General features: G+C 48.2%; 1 protein-coding gene across 3 annotated transcripts; it reads right to left on the bottom strand.

The window, feature by feature from the left end:
* Nucleotides 1-1752: 1752 nt before the first annotated feature.
* On the bottom strand, nucleotides 1753-21811 carry MISP3 (MISP family member 3). 3 transcript variants are annotated; one of them, XM_080988082.1, is made up of 4 exons: nucleotides 21790-21811; nucleotides 17209-19720; nucleotides 11865-11929; nucleotides 1753-2936 (listed from the first exon to the last, which is right to left on the bottom strand). In XM_080988082.1, exons 1-4 carry the CDS (start codon nucleotides 21793-21795, stop codon nucleotides 2841-2843), a joined length of 2679 nt encoding a protein of 892 aa, XP_080844208.1. In that variant the 5' UTR covers nucleotides 21796-21811; the 3' UTR covers nucleotides 1753-2840. The 3 variants fall into 3 exon arrangements, with proteins under 3 accessions (XP_080844208.1, XP_080844207.1, XP_080844209.1); XM_080988081.1 differs by having other exon boundaries at nucleotides 11847-11929; nucleotides 21790-21810; XM_080988083.1 differs by lacking the exon at nucleotides 21790-21811 and adding an exon at nucleotides 21438-21570 and having other exon boundaries at nucleotides 11847-11929.
* Between the last annotated feature and the right edge of the window lie 1791 nt (nucleotides 21812-23602).

The raw sequence follows: 23602 nt of genomic DNA, 5'->3' as shown, positions 1-23602 counted from the left end.
TCCTTTTGATACCTACCAGAATGTGGTTTGACTGGTCAGACCAGGAAAATAACAGAGGCAACCTGAGCCTTCGCGTTGCACCCCACTCCAGACTAGTGAAACAAGAAGCCTCTTCTCCCTTCCTAAGCTACCCATGTTGACGTATTTTTCCTTCTGTTGCCACAAAACAGAAGGCAGAGGAGAATGAAGTGGTTGAGGCAGCCAGGGCGAAACAGCCTCGGCATCTGGCTCCAGCTCCTCTCCTGTTCTTATATTTTAATTTATGGTGCATAAAATGCCCACATTAATTAAGACAGCCAAGCCTGACAGCCTACCCTGCATTTATATTTTACAGCGCACTAAATGCCACCCAAACGCACTGAAATTCCATTGCTTACAGAAAGGAATCTGGTTGCAAATTGGTCCCTCTAAATTACAGCTAGTTAAGCATCTTGATCACTATGGTGAGATGCATTGCATTCTGGTCATATTGTAGCAATTATCCATACACCTATAAATCACCACATGCAACTTTTATGCAAATTTGCTTCTTGGTGGGGGCTTCTGTGGGGTGAAACAAAAGCAGGCACCCTGTTCTTCTCTCAAGGACAGGAAATAGTTGTCAGATGGCTTGAAGTCTGAAGAGAATTGGAGGCGGCTATTCTTCGAGATTTTGCAATATTCTGCTATCTAAGCAACAAGTAATGTTTGTTTCTGGTGAATGGCTCCGAGGTCCTTCAGATAATTTGTATCTGTGAAGTATCTTTCCGAAAAGGCCATGGCATGAAGACGTCTCAACCCCTTTCATTTAGCCCCCAAGTAGCCAAGACAGTTCAAATCTAGCCTGCTTTCCCATGGCAGTCAGCAGTCTCACCCAAGGCTCTGACTGCCAGATGTCAGAACAGCTGAGCAACAGCCCATCATCATATTATATGACCTGTAGCAGTTCTTATTATGTCACAGTGCACCTTGCAAGCCTAAGGCTAGGCAGCTGTTTTAATTGCAAGAAGTTAAACACTTTAAAACAAAAACAAAACATGCTTAACAATGCCCAGTTAACATTTTTGTTAAAAATGAATTGGAAACTGTGGAGGAGCAATACTTCCCTCCCCCTACCATTTCCCCACTGGAAACAGATCCTTGGGAGGGAATGAGCAGCTGAGAGGCATTGTGGTGGTAAAACAGCTTTGGGGTGAAGGGGTTAACCCCCTCTCCCTGCAGTTGGAATCATGCAGCTGCTGTTTTGGGTTGGGTGGGCACGCTTTTTAAAAAGCGGGCTTAAGGTAACATGTAGTTTGATCCTAGCACAGGTCTGCTATGGCACTGCAGTAGATGAGTCAGAATTATCAGCAAGGTTATTTAATACCACTCTGTGCCTTTCATTATACGGACAAGCCATTAACAGTATCCACCCCCACCCCGAAACAGAAGGGTCAGTTATAAATTATCTGGTAGTAACAAGCAAAAGTATCTAATAGTAATGCATGGTTGAATTTTCTGCTTACAAAAGGCTCTTTGCGCTTTGTTGTTCATCGCTTTTCAGACTTTCTCCTTGATATCTTTCTAGCAATTTCCCTGCTTTTCTCTGAGAAATTCCCACGGTGGCTTTTACTACCCTGCTTGCAACCAGCTTTCCCCCATTGGTCCCCCCCCCCATCACTGAGGGGAACTGAGGCAGGGCTTCCCCTCAAAGGTGCTAAGAGACTCTTTCTCTCCATTTGTCGAAGGTCAATGTTCTCGTAGCATTTACAAAAGGCAACAATCTGGAGTCACTCCCGTTTGATTTACTTTTAATTCTTGCTGGCGTAGACAAAATCAAGGAGCTCTTTTCATTGAAAGATTCTTGTCTGATTCTTATTTTGCTGAATGAAAAAGAGAGTCAGTGGCAAAGCATACTACCCCAGAGTAAAAAAATTGCCATCTTTCATCCCCAGTAGTAGCAGTATCAACTGCCTGCGGGCTTGTTCCTACAATACTTGTTTGTACACAAGTTTGAATACCCAGGGACAAAACCCACATGTGACTTGGTCAAATCTGAGGATGAAAGAAGTCTTGGGGGAACAGTCGCAAGTCACCTGAGATGCCCAAAGGCACAAGTCTGCCCAGATTATTGGCCCTCTGCAGCCAGTTAAACATAGGAATGTAGGAATCTGCCTCACCGAGTCAGACCTGTGTTCCATCTAGCTCAGAATTGTCTACACTGACTGGCAGCACCTCCCCAGGGCTCCAGGTAGGAGCCTCTCCCAGCCCTACCTGGGATTAAACCTAGGACTTTCTCCTTGCAAGCCAGGTGCTCTGCTACTATGGAGCTATGGCGCTTCCCCATAAACAACTGGACCTCAACAGGAAAAGATGCTGCTGGCATGGGACAGCTCCTACACATGCGCTTAAGTGTAGCTGCTCCTGCGCATGGATCCACCCGTACACTTCGGTGTGGGGTTGCCCAAAGCAGACCAAATGTAGGGGAAACCTGTGTTTGGAAAGCCCTTGGGTTGAGAAATCAGTGTCCAAGCAGGTGTTACCTACATAAAAAAAGGAACTAAAATGAACTGTAATGCTTTGGAGCCCATCCCTTAAATCTTTCTCCTCTTTGTTCCAGGATAAAATTTGGAAGAAGGCAGCCGGTTATAAATGCTATTTCTGCCTTGTGATCAGACTGGTTGTGCAGACGTGCTTTTGGACTTTTTTTTTTGGTCAAATCGAAAGGCGGAGTGGAAAGAATACACGGTCGGCTCCAGAGGTGCACTCGACATGCGCACCATGAGTTATGTTTTGTGCATGTTTGGGGGAGGCACAGGGGGGCCCTTGTGCCTTTTGCACTGGAGACGAGACCCAGTGGATTTTCTTGCAGAGGCAGCCCCCTAATCTTCACTGTCCTGGTTGCCAACAGCTCCCGACTCCCAGCGCTGGATTAAGGTACTCCTCTGTCGGCGGAGGATTCGAGGGCTTCTCTCCGGCTGTGGGGTTAAATGAGGGGAGAGAGAAAGTGGGGAAAGTGAGCGAGAGTCCACAGAAAGTGAGGAAACATGCAGGGTGAAGGCTGGGGCAGAGAGCTTTCTCTGCTTAGTGATAAAGGACTTGAGGCTCTGGGTGGGTGCGGCTGTTTCTGAACAGAAAAGACTGAAGACCCAATTTCTCTGCAAAGAAACACTTATTGCTTCAGTAGGAAAATTGTTCTGCCCCATGCCCTGTGGGCAGTTCCACGGAGCCCAATTATTACACTCAAGGACTTAGGGAGCAGAGCCCCACACCTAAAACAATTCTTAATTCACCCACCCCATTCTTCTGCTGAAATTTAAAACTTCTTCATGCTTTTGGTGGAGGTGGCTGTCCCTTTAAAAAAGAAAGAAAAAGCACTCACAAATCACAACTAGCGAGCTAAATTTTAAGATGTAACAAGACGTTGTGGTTTGTGCTAGGACGAATTCGCAAGCATGCATGCTGCAATCCTACGCATGCTCCCTTTGAAGTAAGTAGGGTTTACTCCCTACGACTTGCGTTTAGGATTGCAGTCTGATTGATGTCTAAAACATTTCAGTGCCTGATGCTGAAAATCCAAATGGTATCAGGCATCTCGTTTATTAAAATCGGAGTGAAAGCCGTAATGCTTTCTCATGAGATGAAAGACATGCCGAATCATATAATGGAGTTTTCGCACATTGTTGGTAAATATATTGAATTCAGATATGTTTGCTCTCAAACGAACTGCCCAAGGTAGGGGTTGCTATGGGAAGAGGTAGAGATAAATGCGAACTGGCAATCCAAGTCCTGTTCAGTGCCTGCCTTGATATTACAGCTTCTCAGCCTTTTGGCTAAGTTCAAGTGTATATTAACAGCAGCTGTAGGCAAAAGGTAGAGCATGGAACCCACCTCGTTTCTGATGAACCTGATTCCTGCTGACTGTTGGGGTTCTTGCAAAGAACACTGGACTATTTATTTCTTTATTTAAATTTCTATACCACCTTTCATCTGAGGATCACAGGCCAGTTTGCAATATAAAAACACAAAAACACGTAACAGAGAGCTCGTCTACATTTTGGCTTGTCCCGTGCTTTCTGGGCATGGGTCAAAGCAGTTTTATCTCTCCCTCCCCCCCCCCAGCTTTCCTCTGAGAAACCCACTCTTTAGCGCTAAATCGGAACAAACAGCAATCCGCAGAAAACCCAATTGCTGTTTGTTCTGATTTGCAATGGGGCAAATGGAGGTGTGGATAAGCCCATAGCAACAAACAAAAACTATACCCCCCACCCCAGGATTAGGGAGGCTCTGATCTGCTCCTGCAAGTTACTTCTAATGACTTGGGTTTGCTCAGAATCCCTTAACCCACATGATTAGTGTGAAGGGCCAGAGCCCATTGGTAGAGGTTCTGCCTTGCACAAAGAAGGTTCCTGGTTCAATCCCTGCCTGGGATACTGAGCGAGATGGACCAATGGCCTGACTCAGTACAAAGCGGCTTCTTCTCTGGCTCTACTATCAAGAGATCCTGAGTCTGCATTCTTGCTTTGGGTCTTTGAAACACAAAGAGAACTTTTTGGTGCCAGAGGTGGAAAACTGAAGCTGCACCCACTTTCACTAAAGGCTTGCCCATGCTACCTCTTGTTCCTCTTTAGTGCTCAATCGGCAAGTGGGTTTTCCATGAATTGCCATTTGTTCCAGTTTAAAGCTAAAGAGCAGACTTTCCCCGGGAAAGGAGCCGGGCAAAGGGGAAACCGCTCAGACCTGTGCCTAGAAAGTAAAAAAACTACTCAGACCTGTGCTTTTTAGGCACAGGCCAAGGGGAAGTGTGGTGGAGCGCTATCTTTGTAGAAAGGTAAATTTTCTGTTATCCTGGGGAGCAGCACTATCAGGCTTCCAGTGAGGTCCCAGCACCCTAGGGCTCCTATTGCAGATACACCTCCTTGGGACGGGGGACTTCTCCTAACAGCTAAGCAAAAGGGATCCAGGCCAGGAAAAAGGGGTGAATGTGCAGAGGCATAACTAGGATCCCTGGCACCCATGGCAAGGAGCTGTATTGGTAAGGTAAAGGTAAAGGGACCCCTGACCATTGGGTCCAGTCGTGACCGACTCTGGGGTTGCAGCGCTCATCTCGCTTTATTGGCCGAGGGAGCCGGTGTACAGCTTCTGGGTCATGTGGCCAGCAGGACTAAGCCACTTCTGGTGAACCAGAGCAGCGCACGGAAACGCCGTTTACCTTCCCGCCGGAGTGGTGCCTATTTATCTACTTGCACTTTGACGTGCTTTTTTAATAATAATAATAATAATAATAATAATAATAATAATATCTTTATTGTCATTGCCCCCTTCGGGGACAACGAAATTACTTGACTGCTCCATAAAAACTCTAATTAATCAATACAGTATAATACAGCAAGGGAGATTAGATGACTTTCAAAGTTCGGGCTTCCCATTCAGGGCTGAGATCGCTCTGGAGAAGAAGCTGTTCTTAAGACGGCTCGTTCTTGTCTTCATCGTCCTGTATCTCTGTCCCGACGGCAAGAGCTCAAAGAGACAGTGACCAGGATGCGATGGATCTTTTACTATGTCCAGTGCCTTCCTATGGCACCTTGTGGCATAAATCTGCTCTAAGGTGGAGAGTGGGCAGCCAACAATGCTCTCTGCTGCCTTAACAACCCTGCACAACCCCATCCTGTCCTGGGTAGTACAGCTTCCGTACCACACACATAAGCCATAAGTGAGCACGCTCTCAATGGCACAGTGATAGAAGGCAAGCAGCAGTTTCTGCGGAAGATGGTTTTTCCTTAGTATTCTCAAAAAGTACAGTCTCTGCTGCGCCTTCTTCACAAGCCCCTTGTGTTGACACTCCAGGACAGATCCTCTTGTAATTCAATGCCCAAAAATCTGAACGTTGTTACCCTCTCCACACAGACCCCATCAATCAAACTGAATTTTGAACTGCTAGGTTGGCAGGAGCAGGGACCGAGCAACGGGAGCTCACCCCGTCGCGGGGATTCGGACCGCCGACCTTCTGATGGGCAAGTCCTAGGCGTCCCTGCTGTATTGGTGTCCCCCCCCCAAAAAAATCTGAGAAGCAGGCAAGGTTATCTAGACATGCTGCTCTCTTCCTGGAAGCTGCTCCAAGGACCCCTTTCTCTCCCCTGCTGGAAAGCTTGGCAGATTCTTTCTGCAGGCAAAGCAGGTGGAGTGCTGAGCTGGGGATGGGGGGGCCACTTCAGGTGTCACAGGAGGAGTTCAGCACCTGAGAGGTGATTTTTATGCCCCCTCCTGTGGGTGTGGAAGGGGTCTCGCTGGCAGGCACTGTGCAGAAGGCCCCCTAATGCCCTTTTCAAGATGGGACCTTTAGCTTTCAAAAACCAAACAGCCTGGCTTTTACCATATCAAGGAGCAGGCGAACGATACAAAGTTTTCCTGCCTCCTGTCCTGCCAGCATTTTGCAGCCATGTGAAATGAGGAACGGCAGGCTCAGCGCTGCTATGCTCAGTGGGCTTGCCAACCCCTATTTATCAGCAGCAAAGGAAACAAAATTTTAATGCATTACAATGAGCCCATTGAAGTGTGTGCTTGTCATGTGTGTGTTTTATGAAAGCGAGATAGGCAAAGGAAAGATAACCAAGACTTGTTTCCACTGAATGTGTGCGTGCCATTAAAGCACAAAACAAATTGAGGGGACCTGGCCAATGGAGCACAACCGCCCCCCTCCCAGCTTTCCTCTGCAAGCCTAATTGAAACAGGAAGGAGTTGCTCTTTTGCAGTTCTTGGGGTCTCATCCACACTGCCCTTTGCCTCCTTGCTTCCCACCAGGAAAACCCATAGTCCAGTGGTGAATTGGAACAAATGGCAACTGAGTTTTCTGCAGATTGCTGTTTGTTCCGATTTAGCATTAAAGAGTGGGTTTTCCCAGGGAAAGCGGCAGGGAAAGCTTTCTTGGCATGGGGCAAGCGGAATTGTGGACATGTTAATTAGAGAGAGTCAAGCACTGCTGGGATCCTCACACTCCCCCCCCCCCCCCCCGCTTGCCCTGTGCACTGAAATAATGCTTGAATTGTTCATGGAATGGTAGGGAGTCCTTAATAAAACCCATACCCCTCCCCCATTTTTAACCAAATCATGCCCCCCTTAGCCTTCTGAAAACAGTGCTGGGGGGGGGGAGCTTGCATTGTTTTCCCTCTTTAGAACATCTGCCTGGTCCCAGTTCATTGTGCTACCTTTTGATGAACGCCTATCAAACTATTGCTCTGTCAAGTATTGTGCCTTCCACATTCAGAAACTAATTTGAGAGTCTGACCTTTGCAAGCAGATACACACATTTCCTGCTCAGACGTGAGCTCCGATTAGGGCCAAACAAGACAATGGACTTATCCACATTTGCCTTTCCTCTGCTCTTTCCAGGCACGGTCCACGCTTTAAAACGCCATGTCCAAGCGCCCTTTTCTTTGCCGTGGAGCTTTCCCCGTGAAAACCTGCTCTTTAAAGCTCAATCGGAGCAAACAGCAATCTATAGAAAACCAGAACTGATGCTTGCTCCGAATGAGCACTAAAGAGCAGGTTCTCACAGAAAAGCTTCGGGGTAAGAAGAAAACACTCGGACACAGAGCTTTGAAGTGTGGACCTGTGCCTGGGCAAAAGGGGCAAATAGTAAGTGTGGATAAGCCCAATGTATCAGCTTGGCATCTGCCAAGGCCCTGGATCCCTCCAAAGGTTTACTACTACTACTTCTTCTTTTATTTTAAAAAAAGCATTTTGGGAGCTTTGGAGAGTTTTGTTTGTTGTCTGCACTGCTTGGGGTTTTTTGGAGGAGGTGGGCATGTAAATACTTTGCCTGTTGTATGTTTTGGGGGGGTTGTTCCTGAATCTTGCTATTTGTCTTCTGCAAAATGGATGTTTTGTGGGGCTCATGACCGTTTCAGAGGTTTCCAAATGTGCCCCCAGGCTCCAAAAGGTTGGGGACCCCTGCACTTATGTACATACCTGTGCCTCTAAGTGCAGGGTTTCTCCCTACCAATTCCTAATCATAAGATGGAGGTGCCGAGGGTTTAGCCCTTTAGCCCTGTGCTATAATCTTGGTCCTGATCTGGATCCCATTTCTCATGCCCAGATGATGCTGGGCAGAGGGACTCTTGATTGCTTCAATGAGAGCTCTTTTCTTAAACAAACTGCGGACACAACAGGGGTGGGGAAGGGATAAAGTCCCCTTTCCTCTCATCACACTAGGATCTGCATCCAGATCAGGCTCCTTTATCCAAATTGGATGAACTAAAGCAAAAGCCCAGACACGTAGGCATGGGCGTAGCCAGGGGGGCAGGGAGGGGCAGTTGCCCTCCCAAAATCAATAAAAATACATGTTCTGCCCCCCCACAAAAGACCTGCCCCCTTAACAAAAATCCTGGCTACGACCATGCATGTTGGCATGAGCATAGCCAGGATTTATTGGGGGCGGGGGCAGAACAGAGTTATCTGTGACACAATTGGTCAATTAGTTAAGTATTTTTATTTATTTACTTGATTTAGGGGGGCAGCTGCCCCCTCTGCCTATGCTCATGCATGTAGATGGTGTGCACATTACCGATTTAAAACACAGCAGGGTCATTCTTTTTCTCAATTTGGATTGAAGCTGGTTTGTGGGTGGTGGGGGACACACACACATCAAAATGCAGTATTTCGTAACAAACAGCAGGATAGATATAGCTTGTAGCTAATGTTGTGTGTACACAGTTACAGATAGGTAGCCGTGTTGGTCTGCCATAGTCAAAAGAAAAAAATCCTTCCAGTAGCACCTTTAAGACCAACTAAGTTAGTTCTTGGTATGAGCTTTCGTGTGCAAGCACACTTCTTCAGATATCTGAAGAAGTGTGCTTGCACACGAAAGCTCATACCAAGAACTAACTTAGTTGGTCTTAAAGGTGCTACTGGAAGGATTTTTTTCTTGTGTGTACACAGATACTCAAACGAGCAGTAAGAGTGCACTTGATCTGAATAAACAGAAAAGTGTGTACACAGCCATAGCTAACTTATTGTCTAGCTTGGCTCTTAGTTCAGTGGAATTTATTCGCAATTCCATTTGCTCTGCGTCCAGGGCTTGAGAAGCAGCGAACACACCATGTAAGTCACAATCCATCCCTGCCCTGAGTCTATCCTGTTGTTGCTTAAGAAACACTGCATTTTGATGTGCTTTCTGCAAAACCAGCTTCAATCCCAATTGAGAAAAAGAACGACCTAGATGCATTTTAAGCCCTTAATGTATTATGCAGCCTGAAGAGTGTGTATAAGATTGCAGTCTGAGTTACAGCAGCCGCTAACCACAAGTTACTAGCGGCAAATAATGAATGAATAGGATTCTAGCTCTTGCTGTTATGTAAAAATAACGTATATAGTTTTGTCGATGAGCACCTGCTTTCCAGAGCAGCATAAGCAAAACAACAAGTGTCTCTTTGAAGGAATTTGCCGTTGAAATGTTAACAGCAAGGGAGACAAAAAAAAAAAGGGCAAGTGGTGTGTATGTGTGTGTTTGCCACTCAGAGATAACAGCACATGGTTTGCATACTGAAAGTTCAGCTCCTCCACCCCAGGGCTGACTGAGGCTTTGGTCTAAAACTCTAGAGAGTCCAATATGAATGGCACGCATATTTATGGTATGATAAAGTAAAAGTGTATAAAGGATTCCTGAATCACCCAATAAGAAAATCAATTTATGAGGTGTGGAACAGATATAAAAACTTATTGGAACGTAAAACTCCTTGGTGGCTCTCTCCAATTGAAGCAATAGCAGTAAAAAAGTTAAATATGAAAGGAGAGTGGGCCACGTATACAGATTTGTTGACAGAGGTAGGAAGTCAGTTAAAATTAAAAACATTTGAAGAAATAAAAGAATTATTGACAGATTGGTTGCATTAAAGTGTTTAAGGAAGATAAAAGGAAAAATGGTTTTGATATAGTAAGATCTAGGCTGGAGATAGATTTATTGGATGATAAGAGGAAAATATTATCGAAAATGTACAAATTACTTTTGGAGTGGCATACTAAAGATGAAGAGGTTAAAGGGGTGATGATACAATGGGCTAAAGATTTTGGATATAATATTCAGTTAGAATTGTGGGAAAGGCCGTGGAATGAAGGTATTAATTTTACTGCATGCAGTACACTTAAAGAAAATGTGATGAAAATGATGTATAGACCATATTTAACACCATCAAAACTTGCAAAAATGTATAAGACAAGATCTAACGAGTGTTGGAAATGCAAAGAAAAGGAAGGTATCTTCTACCATATGTGGTGGACTTGTAGAGAGGTAAAGACCTTCTGGGAAATGATATATAATGAGTTAAAGAAAATGTTTAAAAACACTTTTGTTAAAAAACCAGAAGCCTTTTTACTCGGTATGGTAGGTGATACAAAAAAAGAAAAAAGACAAAAGACTGTTCATGTATGGAAAAACAGCGGCAAGAACCCTTTTAGCCCAAAAATGGAAACAACAAGAAGTACCAACGAAAGAAGAGTGGCAGATGAAAATGAAGGACTTTGCAGAACTGGCGAAGCTGATGGGAAAAATCTGAAACCAGTGCGATCAAGTGTTCCAAAAGAACTGGAGTAAATTTATGCAATATTTGAAAGTTCATTGTAAGCAGTTAACAACACTAGTAGGGTTATTTGAAGACTTGTAATGAGAAATTTCTTATCTTTCTATATTTATTTAAATTATGAGGTATTTCGTAATGAGTTACCGTATTTTTCCGTCTTTAAGACACCCCCATGTATAAGACACCCCCTATTTCTGGGGACTCATATTTAAGAAAATGGGGGGAGATGGCCCTGTGTATAAGACGCCTCCTAATTTTTGACATTATTTTTTAGGAAAAAAACCTAGTCTTATACACGGAAAAATATGGTATATTTAAATTGGAAAATATATAAAATGCTGTGCAAAAAAGCTTAGTTTTGAAAGCCAAGAGGCGGGAGGGAAGGAAGTTGACAGGCTCTAAAGAGCCAAAGAAGTAAAGTGGATAATAACAATGTGATTATATATGTTTAAATGGAAAATTAATAAAAATTATTTTTAAAAAATCTGTCTGCTGGATGGCTGGGTTTCATTCACAGGTTGGAGAGCAAGTGTGGATCCAGACAGGTCAGCAGTCGTGTGGCCGTTGTTATAATAAGGCCGTCCATTTGAACATGGGTTGCATGTTTGCAATCATGATGTGAACTAATATCAGACCAATATCTGCCCGCTGGTACCTTGAGGCATCCCAGTAGTGATGTATGGAAGTGAGAGCTGGACCATATAGAAGGCTGATCGCCAAAGAATTGAGAAGAATTGTTGGAGAAGACTCTTGAGAGTCCCATGGACTGCAAGAAGATCAAACCTATCCATTCTTAAGGAAATCAGCCCTGAGTGCTCACTGGAAGGACAGATCGTGAAGCTGAGGCTCCAATACTTTGGCCACCTCATGCGAAGAGAAGACTCCCTGGAAAAGACCCTGATGTTGGGAAAAATGGAGGGCACAAGGAGAAGGGGACGACTGAGGACGAGATGGTTGGACAGTGTTCTCGAAGCTACCAGCATGAGTTTGACCAAACTGCGGGAGGCAGTGGAAGACAGGAGTGCCTGGCATGCACTGGTCCATGGGGTCACGAAGAATCGGACACGACTAAACGACTAAATAACAACACCTTGAGGCATAATTGGTAGTTGCTTTTCCTGCTTACGCTTCAAGTGAGATTTAGAGTTGCGCGTCGCAGGATATTTTTACTCCAACTCCTTCCTTGTAAAATGGCAGCTCTCTACCACAGGCGTCTTGTTGGCCCACAGAGGCAGCCGGTGCTGCTCCTGAGGACAGCTATAGGCCGCCAGTCATAGCTGTGTGATAAGAGCACTGCTCCCCTGCGCTTGTTACCTGATGGAGGCCATTCACCTGAGAGGTCTCTGGAGGGCTCGGAGGCGGCCAGGTGACGTCCAGCTTCTTGCAGGAAGGTCTCTCTGAGAAGGAGACAGAGACAAAGGACAGGTCTCAACGGTGACACAGGGCTAACGGTCAGTAATAAGAGTGCTTCTGACCACCTGCATTTCCCAAAGTGCAATTTTCTCAAGAGGGACTGACCCACCCACATCAATGGCCTTAGGGAAGGGTTTTCTTTCAGGCCCTGAAGATGGGGAACTGAACATTCTTTCCACATCCCTGTCAGGAAAGCAGTTTCTCCCAGTTTCCGTTTTACAACCTTTGCGTCCCTCTCGTGACATTTCCTTGTCCCTGGTTACACCTGCTGGTTTCCCTTTCAGTCTTGCCTCTGTTAAAATTCAACCAACCCTGTGTTTGCTACAGCAGCCTAAGAAAACTATTACCACCCACTAGGTACACATTCCGGTTCTGTTGGCTGCCAGGTTCTCATGGTGCAGCTGGGACCCTAATTTGTTTATTTAATCTATCTATATCATTCTGTTTTCCCCAAGGAGCTCAAGAAAGTGTGCATACCACCAGACACCAACCCATTTCTCCTTAACCAGGAGCTCCTCTCTCTGCAACAGCCCCCTGCCCTGGGCAACGAAAATCTTGGGTGGGGATCCCAGAAGACGCAGGGAGAGAGGGAGCAGCAGTTCTGCTGTGCAAACAGAAGTTCTTGCACAAATAGAATGACACAGTAGGATACAGTGACTGGCCTAGGGTCACCCCAGTTGAGTGGGGATTTGAACTGACTCATAGTTCAATTGTGGGATGTGGGTGGCGCTGTGGGTTAAACCACAGAGCCTAGGGCTTGCCGATCAGAAGGTCAGCAGTTCGAATCTCCACAACGAGGTGAGCTCCCGTTGCTCGGTCCCTGCTCCTGTCAACCTAGCAGTTCGAAAGCATGCCAGTGCAAGTAGATAAATAGGTACCACTCCGGCGGGAAGGTAAACGGCGTTTCCGTGCGCTGCTCTGGTTCGCCAGAAGCGGCTTAGTCATGCTGGCCACATGACCTGGAAGCTGTACGCCAGCTCCCTCGGCCAATAAAGTGAGATGAGCGCCGCAACCCCAGAGTCGGACACGACTGGACCTAATGGTCAGGGGTCCCTTTACCTTTACCTTTACCTAGTCCAATGCTCTGATCATTAAACCAAAAAGGTAAAAGGTAAAGGACTCCTGGATGGTTAAGTCCAGTCAAAGGCAGCTATGGGGTTGCGGTGCTCATCTCACTTTCAGGCCGAGAGATCCGGCATTTGTCCACAGACAGCTTTCTGGGTCATATAGCCAGCATGACGAAACCGCTTCTGGCACAACGGGACACCGTGACGGAAACCAGAGCACATGGAAATGCCATTTACCTTCCCGCTGCAGCAGTACCTATTTATCTACTTGCACTGGTGTGCTTTCGAACTGCTAGGTAGGCAGGAGCTGGGACAGAGCAACGGGAGCTCACCCCATTGTGCGGATTCGAACTGCCAACCTTCTGATCAGCAAGCCCAAGAGGCTCAGTGGTTCAGACCACAGCACCACCCACATCCCTCATTACAACACATTGGCTCAGGTGCTGAGCTTACAAGGAGGCAAGGAAATGGCCGTGTGTGATAACTTCTGTAGGTCAGCTGCAGCTCACCCCACAAGCCCTTAGCCAAGAGCCCGACTCATTTTGGGCCTTGGTGCAGAGGCTCCAGATAGTGTACCCTTCATGGCAATAAACATGTCACAGTAAATAATAATAATAATAATAATAATTTATTTATAGCCCACCCATCTGGCTGGGTTTCCCCAGCCACTCTGGGCGGCTCCCAACAGAACATTAAACAGAATGAAATTTCAAACATTAAAAACTTCCCTAAACAGGGCTGCCTTCAGATGTCTTCTAATGAAGGTACATGGCAATGTTTTGTCCTTGAACTGTGCCACCAAAATCTGCTTCTTCAGGCAGGCTACCTTACCAGAAGAACTTGCCCTTCCAGGAAGTTTATTATATTCAAACACTGGGCATGCAGATATGAAGAAGAATGACACTGGGAACACTTTCTCTGCCAGCCCTTTCCCACCCCTTTGCCCCGCAAATGCTTTGGACTACAACTCCTTTATGGCTGGGGCTGATGAGAGTTGAAGTCCAAAGCATCTGTGTGCAAAGGCAAGTGGGAAATATGGCCCAAAATCCAGGCGCAGAGTTCTGTGACACCTACATCCCTGTCCGTGACAACAACAGAGCACACACTCGGTCTCTTTTTCTCTTCATTCAAGAACAGGTTGCGTCAGGCCTTAAGCAGCCTGAGTAACAAGATTCATACACTGCTTTCTGTGTATTTTTGTGCACTTGTAGTCTGAGGCCCTTCTGTATGTCTCCCCCACCCCAGAGGTTTGGAGGGTGTCAACAAGAGAACGGACCTTTTCTGAGGCTGTTCCCCAATTGTGGAATGCTCTCTCCAGAGAGGCTCGCCTGGCGCCATCATTACATGTTTTTAGATGCCAGGCAAAACCATTCCTCTTTACTCAGGCCTAAGGCTATTAAACCCCTTCATGGATCACTGCCTTGCTGTGGTGAAGGGGCTTGAATAACTCAGAGAAGCTATGAGCTATGCCGTGCAGGACCACCCAAGATGGACAGGTCATAGTGGAGAGTTTTGACCAAACGTGATCCACCTGGAGCAGGAACCGGCAAGCCACTCCAGTATCCCTGCCAAGAAAACTCCATGGACTTTTGACCAAACTGCGGGAGGCAGTGGAAGACAGGAATGCCTGGCGTGCTCTGGTCCATGGGGTCACAAAGAGTCAGACACGACTAAACGACTAAACAACAACAACAAGGCTATTAAATAATCTATGGCCTGTTAAAATGTGGGGGAGAGGACTGGTCTTCTTATTTTACTATTGGGCTGTCTGTCAGTCTGTTTTTTACTATATTTTTCTTATGTTTTTGTCACTGATGTTTTGCAATGCGTTTCTAATCTTGTACACCGCCCTGAGATCTTTGGATAAAGGGTGGTATATAAATTGAATAAGTAAAAGTAAAAGTAAAAGTTAAAAAGGGGAAATTTTTTACTATCTGAGTTGCACACATTCATTCACCTTATGAACCGGAGTACAAAGCAACAAACTCAAGGTTACCCAGTGATAGGGATTTGATTGGAAAGTTCCAGCGCTTCAGTTTGTAAACCACGCCAGAGGTCAGGGCTGTAAGTGCGCCCGGATTCAATGGAAATGCTAAATGTTGTGTTAGATGCCACATTCCTTTGATTGTTGGGTCCTGCTGCTATGGAGCCGGGTTGTGAATCAGAAGGATCGTGCAGGTGTGATCTGAAAGGGTGGTGGTTTTTATGATCCCTTTGCATCTTAATGATTTTGCAAGTGAGAATGCTGGACTAAGGCAATTTTTGCCTGAGGTGGAGCTGCTGCAAGGTCTATGATATGGTGGAGGATGGGGAGGGGAGTCAAGTTATTTTGGCACCTGAGGCAGAAAACACCACAAGTGCCTCTCTTCCTCCTTAGCAGTAAAAGTACAATAACATTAAATAACAATTCCCTGCCTTCTCTTGATACTCAGTTTTAGTTGCCTGAGTCCACTGCTTCACTCTGCCTAATGTTGGAGCTGGTCCTTAGAAGTGATATTTATTCCTTACAGCAGAGCTTTCCAAACTTTTCGTATTGGCGACACACTTTTCAGACATGCATCCTTTCGTGACACAGTAATTCAGTTTTACTAGCAAACCGGAGCTTCAAATAACCCCTTTCCAGCCCCGGGAGGAGCGTGGGGGTGTGTTCACACGACACACCTGCACACTGCAGCCGACACACTAACATGTCGCAACACAGTTTGGAAAGCTCTGTCCTACAAAACAGGACTTTCGTGGGAGTTCTGTGGCAAGGCATGTTACTAGAAAACCAAGAACGTCAGCTTTCAAAAGCAAATAGCAAGTTTCTAGACCATATGCTTCACTCCAGAAATATTACTGTTCCAAGCAACAGCTTCTGTTGTTTACACAAGCCCTGCATTTGTATATGCATACAGCCTTCTTAGTTCACCTTTTGGCACCAGACAGGAAAAAGAAAACCCACCTTGCTTGTGAAAACTGATGCCACACAAGAAAGGAGCCAGTCTTTTAAGATCCCATAGCATTCTTTGCCTTTCTACAGAGCTACTCCTAAAATCACCGATCGTAAGAAGAGCTCTGGTGGACTTCACCAAAGGTCCACCTAATGGAACCGCCTGGTTCTGACAGCAGCCAGCAAGGTGCTTTCTGAAGCCCACAAGCAGGGCATGAAAAGGTAATGATCCTGCCGCTTGTCCCAGCAGCATGGTGCAGTGGTTAGAATATTGAGCCTGCGAGGCCAAGCTTCGCATCCCCACTAAGCCATGCAGCTCACCTGGCGTCCTTGGGCCAGTCGCCGTCTCTCAGCCTCACCTGCTTGTAAGGATAACATAGAATGGGGAGAGCTCTGCCTCAGGCTCCTTTGCGGAACAGCTGGATGCATATGCAGTAAATATGGAACTGAATACAAGAGGACTCCCTTGGTCCCTTTTATGTACTTATTATTACCATTATATATTTATTCATACGCTGCCTTTTCCCCGACAGGGACTCAGGATAGCCAAGTAGGAATTCTACATTCAGATTTGAATACAATGCCAAATCTAAATGTAAGAATCCCACTTAGCTATCACAAGTACAGTGGTACCTCGGGCTACATACCCTTCAGGTTACATACGCTTCAGGTTACAGACTCCGCTAACCCAAAAATAGTACCACGGGTTAAGAACTTTGCTTCAGGATGAGAACAGAAATTGTGCTCTGGCGGCGCGGCGGCAGCAGGAGGCCCCATTAGCTAAAGTGGTGCTTCAGGTTAAGAACAGTTTCAGGTTAAGAACGGACCTCCGGAACGAATTAAGTACTTAACCTGAGGTACCACTGTACGTAAAAGTAACCAAGAGGCTTCCTCTGGCCCAGCGTTCTGTTTCCAACAATGGCCAGTAAGATGCCTCTGGGAAGTCCAGCAAGGAGGCCATTACAGCAACAGCCCTTCCCTGTGGTCTGAAATCTAACCTTGCAACTGGCGTTCCGCAGTGCGCTGCCTCTGAAACTGGAGGCTCCATTGAGCTTTCCTCCGTGTGTTTGCCTGTTTCATTCTAAGGCCAACTAATCCAACGGCTACGAATACATCTTATGGGAAACCAAGCCCATGCGTTAATTACGTGTTGTGCGAAGAAGCGCTTTCTTTTCCCAGTCCTGAACGAACGGCCCTTCAGTCCCAGCAGGTGACCCCCATTCTCCCTCTTCCCCACACTCGCTCATCGCACCTTGCCCCTTACCTGGCTGGCTGGGGGTCTCCTCATCCTGAGCTGAGGCCTCTGCAGCCTGGCAGGGCAACGCTGAGCCGTACAGGTTGTGCCTCTGCCTCTGCAGCTCCCGCTCTCGTTCCTGAGCTTCTTGGACCTCCTGCTCCAGCAGAGACTGGGGGCTTTTGGCACGCAAGCAGAAGAAGGGGTTGGCCGAGGCAGGGGTTCTCTCGGCCAGCGGCCGTTGGGCTCGCAGCAGAGCACCAGAGTCCACGATGACCATGTTGGCGGTGCTGTTGGCCTCCGCAAAGGAGAGACCCCTCGCCCCTCTGGGGCTGCTGCACAGCATCTTCCTGGGGGCCGGAGGTTCTGGGCTGGGGTGCTGTTCAAAAATCATCATCTTCTCCTGCATCTCTTGCGGGGTGCCACGGTCGTAGGCCCCCCTGACCTTCCCCAGCTGGACCAGGTCCTCTTCACGTTGACATTCCCTCTGGATCTCCCTCTGCATTTGAACCCCGGCCCACTGGCGCTCCTTCTCTTTGGGCAGCATGGGGGGCCCCACGTTCTGGTTCAGGATAGGCCGGATGCGCACCTCCACATACTCCTGAGTGCCCCAGGGGCTGGCCAGGCCCCTTTGCCGCCGCAGGTGCTCTTCCCGTTCCTGGTGGAGACGGATCTCTCGCTCGATCGGGGTCTCGGTGGCAGGGTGCAGGGCCTCTGTATGCTCCGCGGTGTTTCCCGTCCAGTCCATGCCGCCAGTCCCAGAGGGCCTGCTGGGCGTGGATGTGGCACAGACCGGGTCTGCAGGGCTCACCAGGTCTTCTGCGCTGGCAGGGTCCCTGGCACCAAGTAGCGACTGGTCTCCAGGTTTCGGACTGGAAGTGTCGTGCTCCGAAACAGCAACTGGGCATGTGGTGCTGGCCAAATCTTGAGAGCCTGCTCTGTCCCTGGCCCCAAGTGGATCTTCAGCGCTAGCTAGCACCATGGTCCCAGCTTGGTCTTGGGGACCAGCTGGATCCCTTGTGCCAGTCGGGCTTTCCAAGCCAGGTGATTCTCCGGCTGGATCTTTGGCACCGGCTAGGTCCTTTGCACTCTCCGGCACGCAGGTGGCTTCCCCAGGCCCAGCGCTGCTGGACGCCTCCTCTCCCTTCTCAGATTCCAGCGCAGCCTTGGCTCCAGCCTCACCCTGGGCTTGGCTGTCGTTGCCGGCTCCGCTCGATTCCTCAGAAGCCAGTCCTTCCCTCTCTTGCCTGCCACAGTCAGGAGCCAGGCCCCAGTGGGCAGGTCCAGAGGAGTCACCGGTTGCCACAGGAGACTGCCTTGGCGCTGCCTGCAGGGGAGTGTCGCCATCTGTGCCTGCTGCCCTCTGCTGGCAATAGGTGCCAACATCTGGCTGAGAGTCTATCAATGCCAGTGAAAGTCCGGCTGGGGTGAGTTCAGCATATTGGGCATCTTGCTTCTCTGTTGTTTGGAAGTGATCCACCAAGCCCTCCCCAAATAACTGCCCATTCAGGTTACCCAGATATTCATCTGCAGCTTGGGACTGATCATCCAGCTCCCTGGGCGTGCTTTCCTCCTTGCCAGCCTCTACCGTTTCCGAGCAGCCTGGTTTTACGTCTTGATCAACGCTGGCAGTGTCAAACGTCTCCTGATGCTCAGCACAGGGAGCGGAGCTGGGATGGTGGCTGGGAAAGACCAAACAATCTCCCTCCCATGACTGCTTTGGGGAATTGGTCCCCGGAAGCGAGATGCTGGTTGGCTCGAAGGATGCAGCGGTGGCAAGTTCAGGTTCCTCTAGAGATTCTGAAGCAGGATCCTGGCTGTGACTACCCACAATGCCACTCTCCTCCCATACCTCCAGTTGATTTGAGGTCCTGGTGGAGTTCTGTTGCTCCGAAGAAACACCTGAGGTCTCCACACAATGAAGAAGAGTTTCTTTTTCTTCTTGGCCATGCCCCAACTGTTTCAAGGAGTCAGTGGGCCCAGCTCCGTTCTTCTCATGGCAGTGATTCAGACCGGCCTCCTCCTCTTGCGCCAGCTGTTCCAAGGTCCCAGCAGGACACTGGGCACCCGGCATCTTGTCACAACACACAGATTGGTTGCCATGTCCTCCTTGGGCCAACAGGCTTCCAGCATCCTCAGCATTCGGTTGCTCTGGGGAGGGACTTGGTGTCTTGTCCTGGTGAGTGGAATAGTTGTCATCCTGCCCTTGGTCTGGTGACGTGGAGATCTCTGCCATTTCAGTCCCCTCTGGAGGCTTGACTGGAGATGGGGGGCCCCTCTCAAAATGGTTGCCCTCCTGTCCTGAGGTGGACGGTTCCTGCAGCACATTGTCTTTGGCAAGGGAACCAGTGGCAACATCGAGCGAGGGGACCAAGGAGTCGCCGGGTGGGGTGGCTATGGGGACATTTTCAGCCATAGTCCCACTTTCCACCATGTCCCTGAATGCATCCACCCCGGAGTTCTCCTGGTCTCTGTGGCACAACCCAGCAGCTGGGGGAGGCAGTGGCAGAGTTTCGGTACTCATCCAGGCCAGGGTGTGGCTCTTTTTTTGTAAAAAATAAAACAGAACAGAAACCTTGAACAAAAGCATTCATCTCTTTTGTGCCGGTTCCCACTACACCCATGGCCTGATCTCAAGAAACATTGAGGTGATGGCTCCCCCTCCTGGCAATGGAATCAAAGGGTGCCAAAGGGCGCTGGAGTTGGCTTTCTCTGCAGCTTCCTTACCTCCTCCTCCATCTCTTACCTGCTAACCCATGGGCAGGCAACCTAAGGCCCGGAGGCCTGATCCGGCCCAATTGCCTTCTAAATCTGGCCCACAGACTGTCCGGGAATCAGCGTGTTTTTACATGAGTAGAATGTGTGCTTTTATTTAAAATGCATTATTTGTGGGGCATAGGAATTTGTTCATTTCCCCTGCAAAAATATAGTCCGGCCCTCCACAAGGTCTGAGGGACAGTGGACCGGCCCCCTGCTGAAAAAGTTTGCTGATCCCCCTGTGCTAACCCCTGAGCCAGTGGAGAAGGGGGTTAGCACAGGGCAAATATTTTCAGCACTCTTCTATGCCCTTCCCTGGCTCCTTCCCTCGCACCTGGGGCTCTTCCACACTTCCTTTCATGCCATGTTTTTAGGCACAAGTCCAGGATTTCCAGATCCATGTCCAAGCGGGAAAACCCACGTTTGACCACTGAATTGGAGCAAATAGCAGTCAGGTTTCCCAAGGATTGCCGTTTGCTCCGATTCAGAGGTAAAATGCAAAGGTTTCCCAGTGAAAATGCCAGGATGAAAGAAACCTGCTGGGACACGGACCTGAAAATCCTGGCTGGAGAAAAAAACAACCCCTCCTGATTTTTATACAGGTGATCTGAAACGCAGGCCAGAGTCCAACTAAGCACCTATTCCTTCCCTAGGTAGTGCTTCTGGTAGCAGGGAATTTGATTCCTTCCCCAACAACGGGTGGCAGGAATAACTACCTCTTCCAATAGACAAAAATTGGGAGCCCTATACAGAAAAATGCAGCCATGAAGGATATTAACATGCAGCTTCCAGAGACCTTCCCAAACCCTTCCCCTGCTGTTTTGGGATGGATATTATATGAACAAGCAGGATCACACCCTGAAATGTTTTGTACAACCATCTGCCTTGGAGTGGGGGGGCGGGGGCGGGGAGTGCATTCATGAAAAGCAAAGCAGGAGCTATATTCCAGGAACACGAAAGGGGAAGGGATTTATTTATCCCACCCCTGTGAAGGAAAAAATTATTTCAGTCCAATAATGACCAGGGTTCAATCTTAGGACATTGCAGCCCTTGCTACTCCAGAGTCTGACCATATGAGCCCCTAATCCAGGGGTCAGCAAACTTCTTCAGCAGAGGGCCAGTCCACTGTCCCTCAGACCTTGTGGGGGGCTGGACGATATTTTTTTGGGGAAAACATGAACGAATTCCTGTGCCCCACAAATAACCCAGAGATGCATTTTAAATAAAAGGACACATTCTACTCATGTAAAAACACGCTGATTCCTGGACTGTCCGTGGGCTGGATTGAGAAAGCGATTGGGCCGCATCCTGCCCAAAGGCCTTAGTTTGCCTACCCATACCCTAATCAGTCCCCACCCCATCTCTTTCCACTCTCTTCTCATGACCCAGTGGATTAACTAATTGTTTACTGCCTGCCTAAGGACTGCCCTTTCCATTATCCTCTTCCAACCTGCAGAGTGATGCCCGCACCCTGTATCTCAGAGGCATAGGGCTTCTCTTACCTGCCACTGACACACACTCTTCGGATTCTGCCTGGCCGGAGCCCTGGACCCCTGGCAGTCTGTCCCAGCAGGAGGTGCTTTCCCTGGGCTTTATGCTCAGCCACTGAGCCAATTACACGCCCCAAGCTAATCTGCGGGGAGGACACAGCCCTGCCGCACAATTGCAAAAAGAGTTGCCAAGAAAATGCACAGCCCTGGGGCCACTCCTCCCCGAAATATGCACAACAAAGCACAGGCAGTTGTGCAATGGCATTGAATATTAACCACGTGCAAGGGACATTCTTAGGAACAGAGAGATTCATGCAGGAATCTCAGCCTATTGGTGGCTATTAGCAAGGAAAGCTGAACAAACCTTCATGCACTGTGGCAGGATATAGTTTTTTCCTTTCCAGACGCTGTATTGACAGGGAAGGTTCATGCCCTTGTTTTGGGGCTTTCGGAAGGCATCCGTATGACTCCTGTTGGCACTTGCATGCCTATCTGGACCTTGACCCGATCCACCAAAGCAGCCCCTGTGTTTTTCTGTTCTTCCCCGCAATGGAGTTCTTGCCCAACTCTTAATAATAATAATAATAATAATAATAATAATAATAATAATTTTATTTATACCCCGCCCTCCCCAGCCAAGGCCGGGCTCAGGGCAGCTAACAACCAATAATAAAAACAAGTTGAATGAATACAACCTAAAAAACAAGATTAAAATACAACATTAAAACATTAAAATGTAGCCTCATCACAGGAGGAGAAAGGAAAAAAGAAAGAGGGGGAGGGAATCAAATTGACTCCAAGCCAAAGGCCAGGCGGAAAAACTCTGTCTTACAGGCCCTGAGGAAAGAAATCAGATCCCGCAGGGCCCTGGTCTCATAAGACAGAGCGTGCCACCAGGCCGGAGCCAGTGTTGAAAAGGCCCTGGCTCTGGTTGAGGCTAATCTGACTTCCTTAGGGCCCAGGACCTCTAGGGTGTTGCTATTTATGGACCTTAAGGTCCTCCATGGGGCATACCGGGAGAGGCGGTCCCGTAGGTACAAGGGTCCTAGACCGTGAAGGGCTTTAAAGGTCAAAACCAGCACCTTAAATCTGACCCTGTACTCCACCGGCAGCCAGTGCAGCTGGAAAAGCACTGGGTGAATATGCTCCCATGGCAGAGACCCCGTGAGGAGCCTCGCTGCAGCATTCTGCACCCGCTGGAGTTTCTGGGACAGCTTCAAGGGTAGCCCCGCGTAGAGCGAATTACAGTAGTCAAGCCTGGAGGTGACCGTCGCATGGATCACTGTGGCCAGGTCGGGGCGGGAAAGGAAAGGGACCAACTGCATTCTGCATGAGTTGAGGACCTGGGGAGAATCAAGCTTTCTTCACCATCAGAATTTCTGACCCCCTTCCTGGAGAGACTCCAGGGAAGTGGGGGGACATGGGAACTCCCTCGGGCAGGGTCTTCCTTTCACCAGGCTAGGAACACCCCCTGCCTCTGCTATACACTAACATTCTTGCCCCATACATTTGAGCAGAGACAGGATTCCTGCTCCCTGCTCAGAACATTCCTTGCATTATTTTTGGGTGGAAAAGCAGCATACTAATAAATCAGGATCAGGAACGGTAGGCCTTTTAATACTTGTAAACCATATTTATCAACGAGCAATCCCAGAACTTGGTGGGCCTGTCAAGGGTTTCTGGTTGGCCACTGTGTGAAAACAGAATGCTGGACTAAGGTAAGGTAAAAAAGGTAAAGGACCCCTGGATGGTCAAGTCCAGTCAAATGCGACCACGGGGTTGCGGTGCTCATCTCGCTTTCAGGCCGAGGGAGCCGGCGTTTGTCCGCAGACAGCTTTCTGGGTCGTCTGACCAGCATGACTAAACCGCTTCTGGTGCAACAGAACATCATGAGAGAAGCCAGAGTGCACAGAAACGCCATTTACCTTCCTGCCGCAGTGATACCTATGTATCTACTTGCATTAGTGTGCTTTCAAACTGCTAGGTCGGCAGAAGCTGGGATAGAGCAACGGGAGCTCACCCCATCGCGGGGATTCGAACCGCTGACCTTCTGATTGGCGAGTCCAAGAGGTTCAGTGGTTTAGACCACAGCACCACCCACGTCTAGTGCTGGACTAGAAAGGTCTTGTTCTGATCCGGCTGGGCTCTTCTCATCAACAGCAGTTCACATTTCAGCT

Source organism: Podarcis pityusensis (genome assembly GCF_964106645.2).
Source record: "Podarcis pityusensis genome assembly, chromosome: 17".
In the NCBI taxonomy this organism is placed as follows: Eukaryota; Metazoa; Chordata; class Lepidosauria; order Squamata; family Lacertidae; genus Podarcis; species Podarcis pityusensis.
The sequence above is the reverse complement of the archived record's forward strand: the minus strand, read 5'-3'. Positions and strand labels throughout refer to the sequence as shown.

Excerpts from the sequence above, each read along its gene's own strand:
- MISP3 (XM_080988081.1), bottom strand. Across the intron at positions 11,930-17,208 it reads GGAGACCCCCAGCCAGCCAG|AGAGACCTTCCTGCAAGAAG; the intron begins GTAAGGGGCAAG and ends TCTCCTTCTCAG. Across the intron at positions 2,937-11,846 it reads AGGTGAATGGCCTCCATCAG|CCGGAGAGAAGCCCTCGAAT; the intron begins GTAACAAGCGCA and ends TTAACCCCACAG.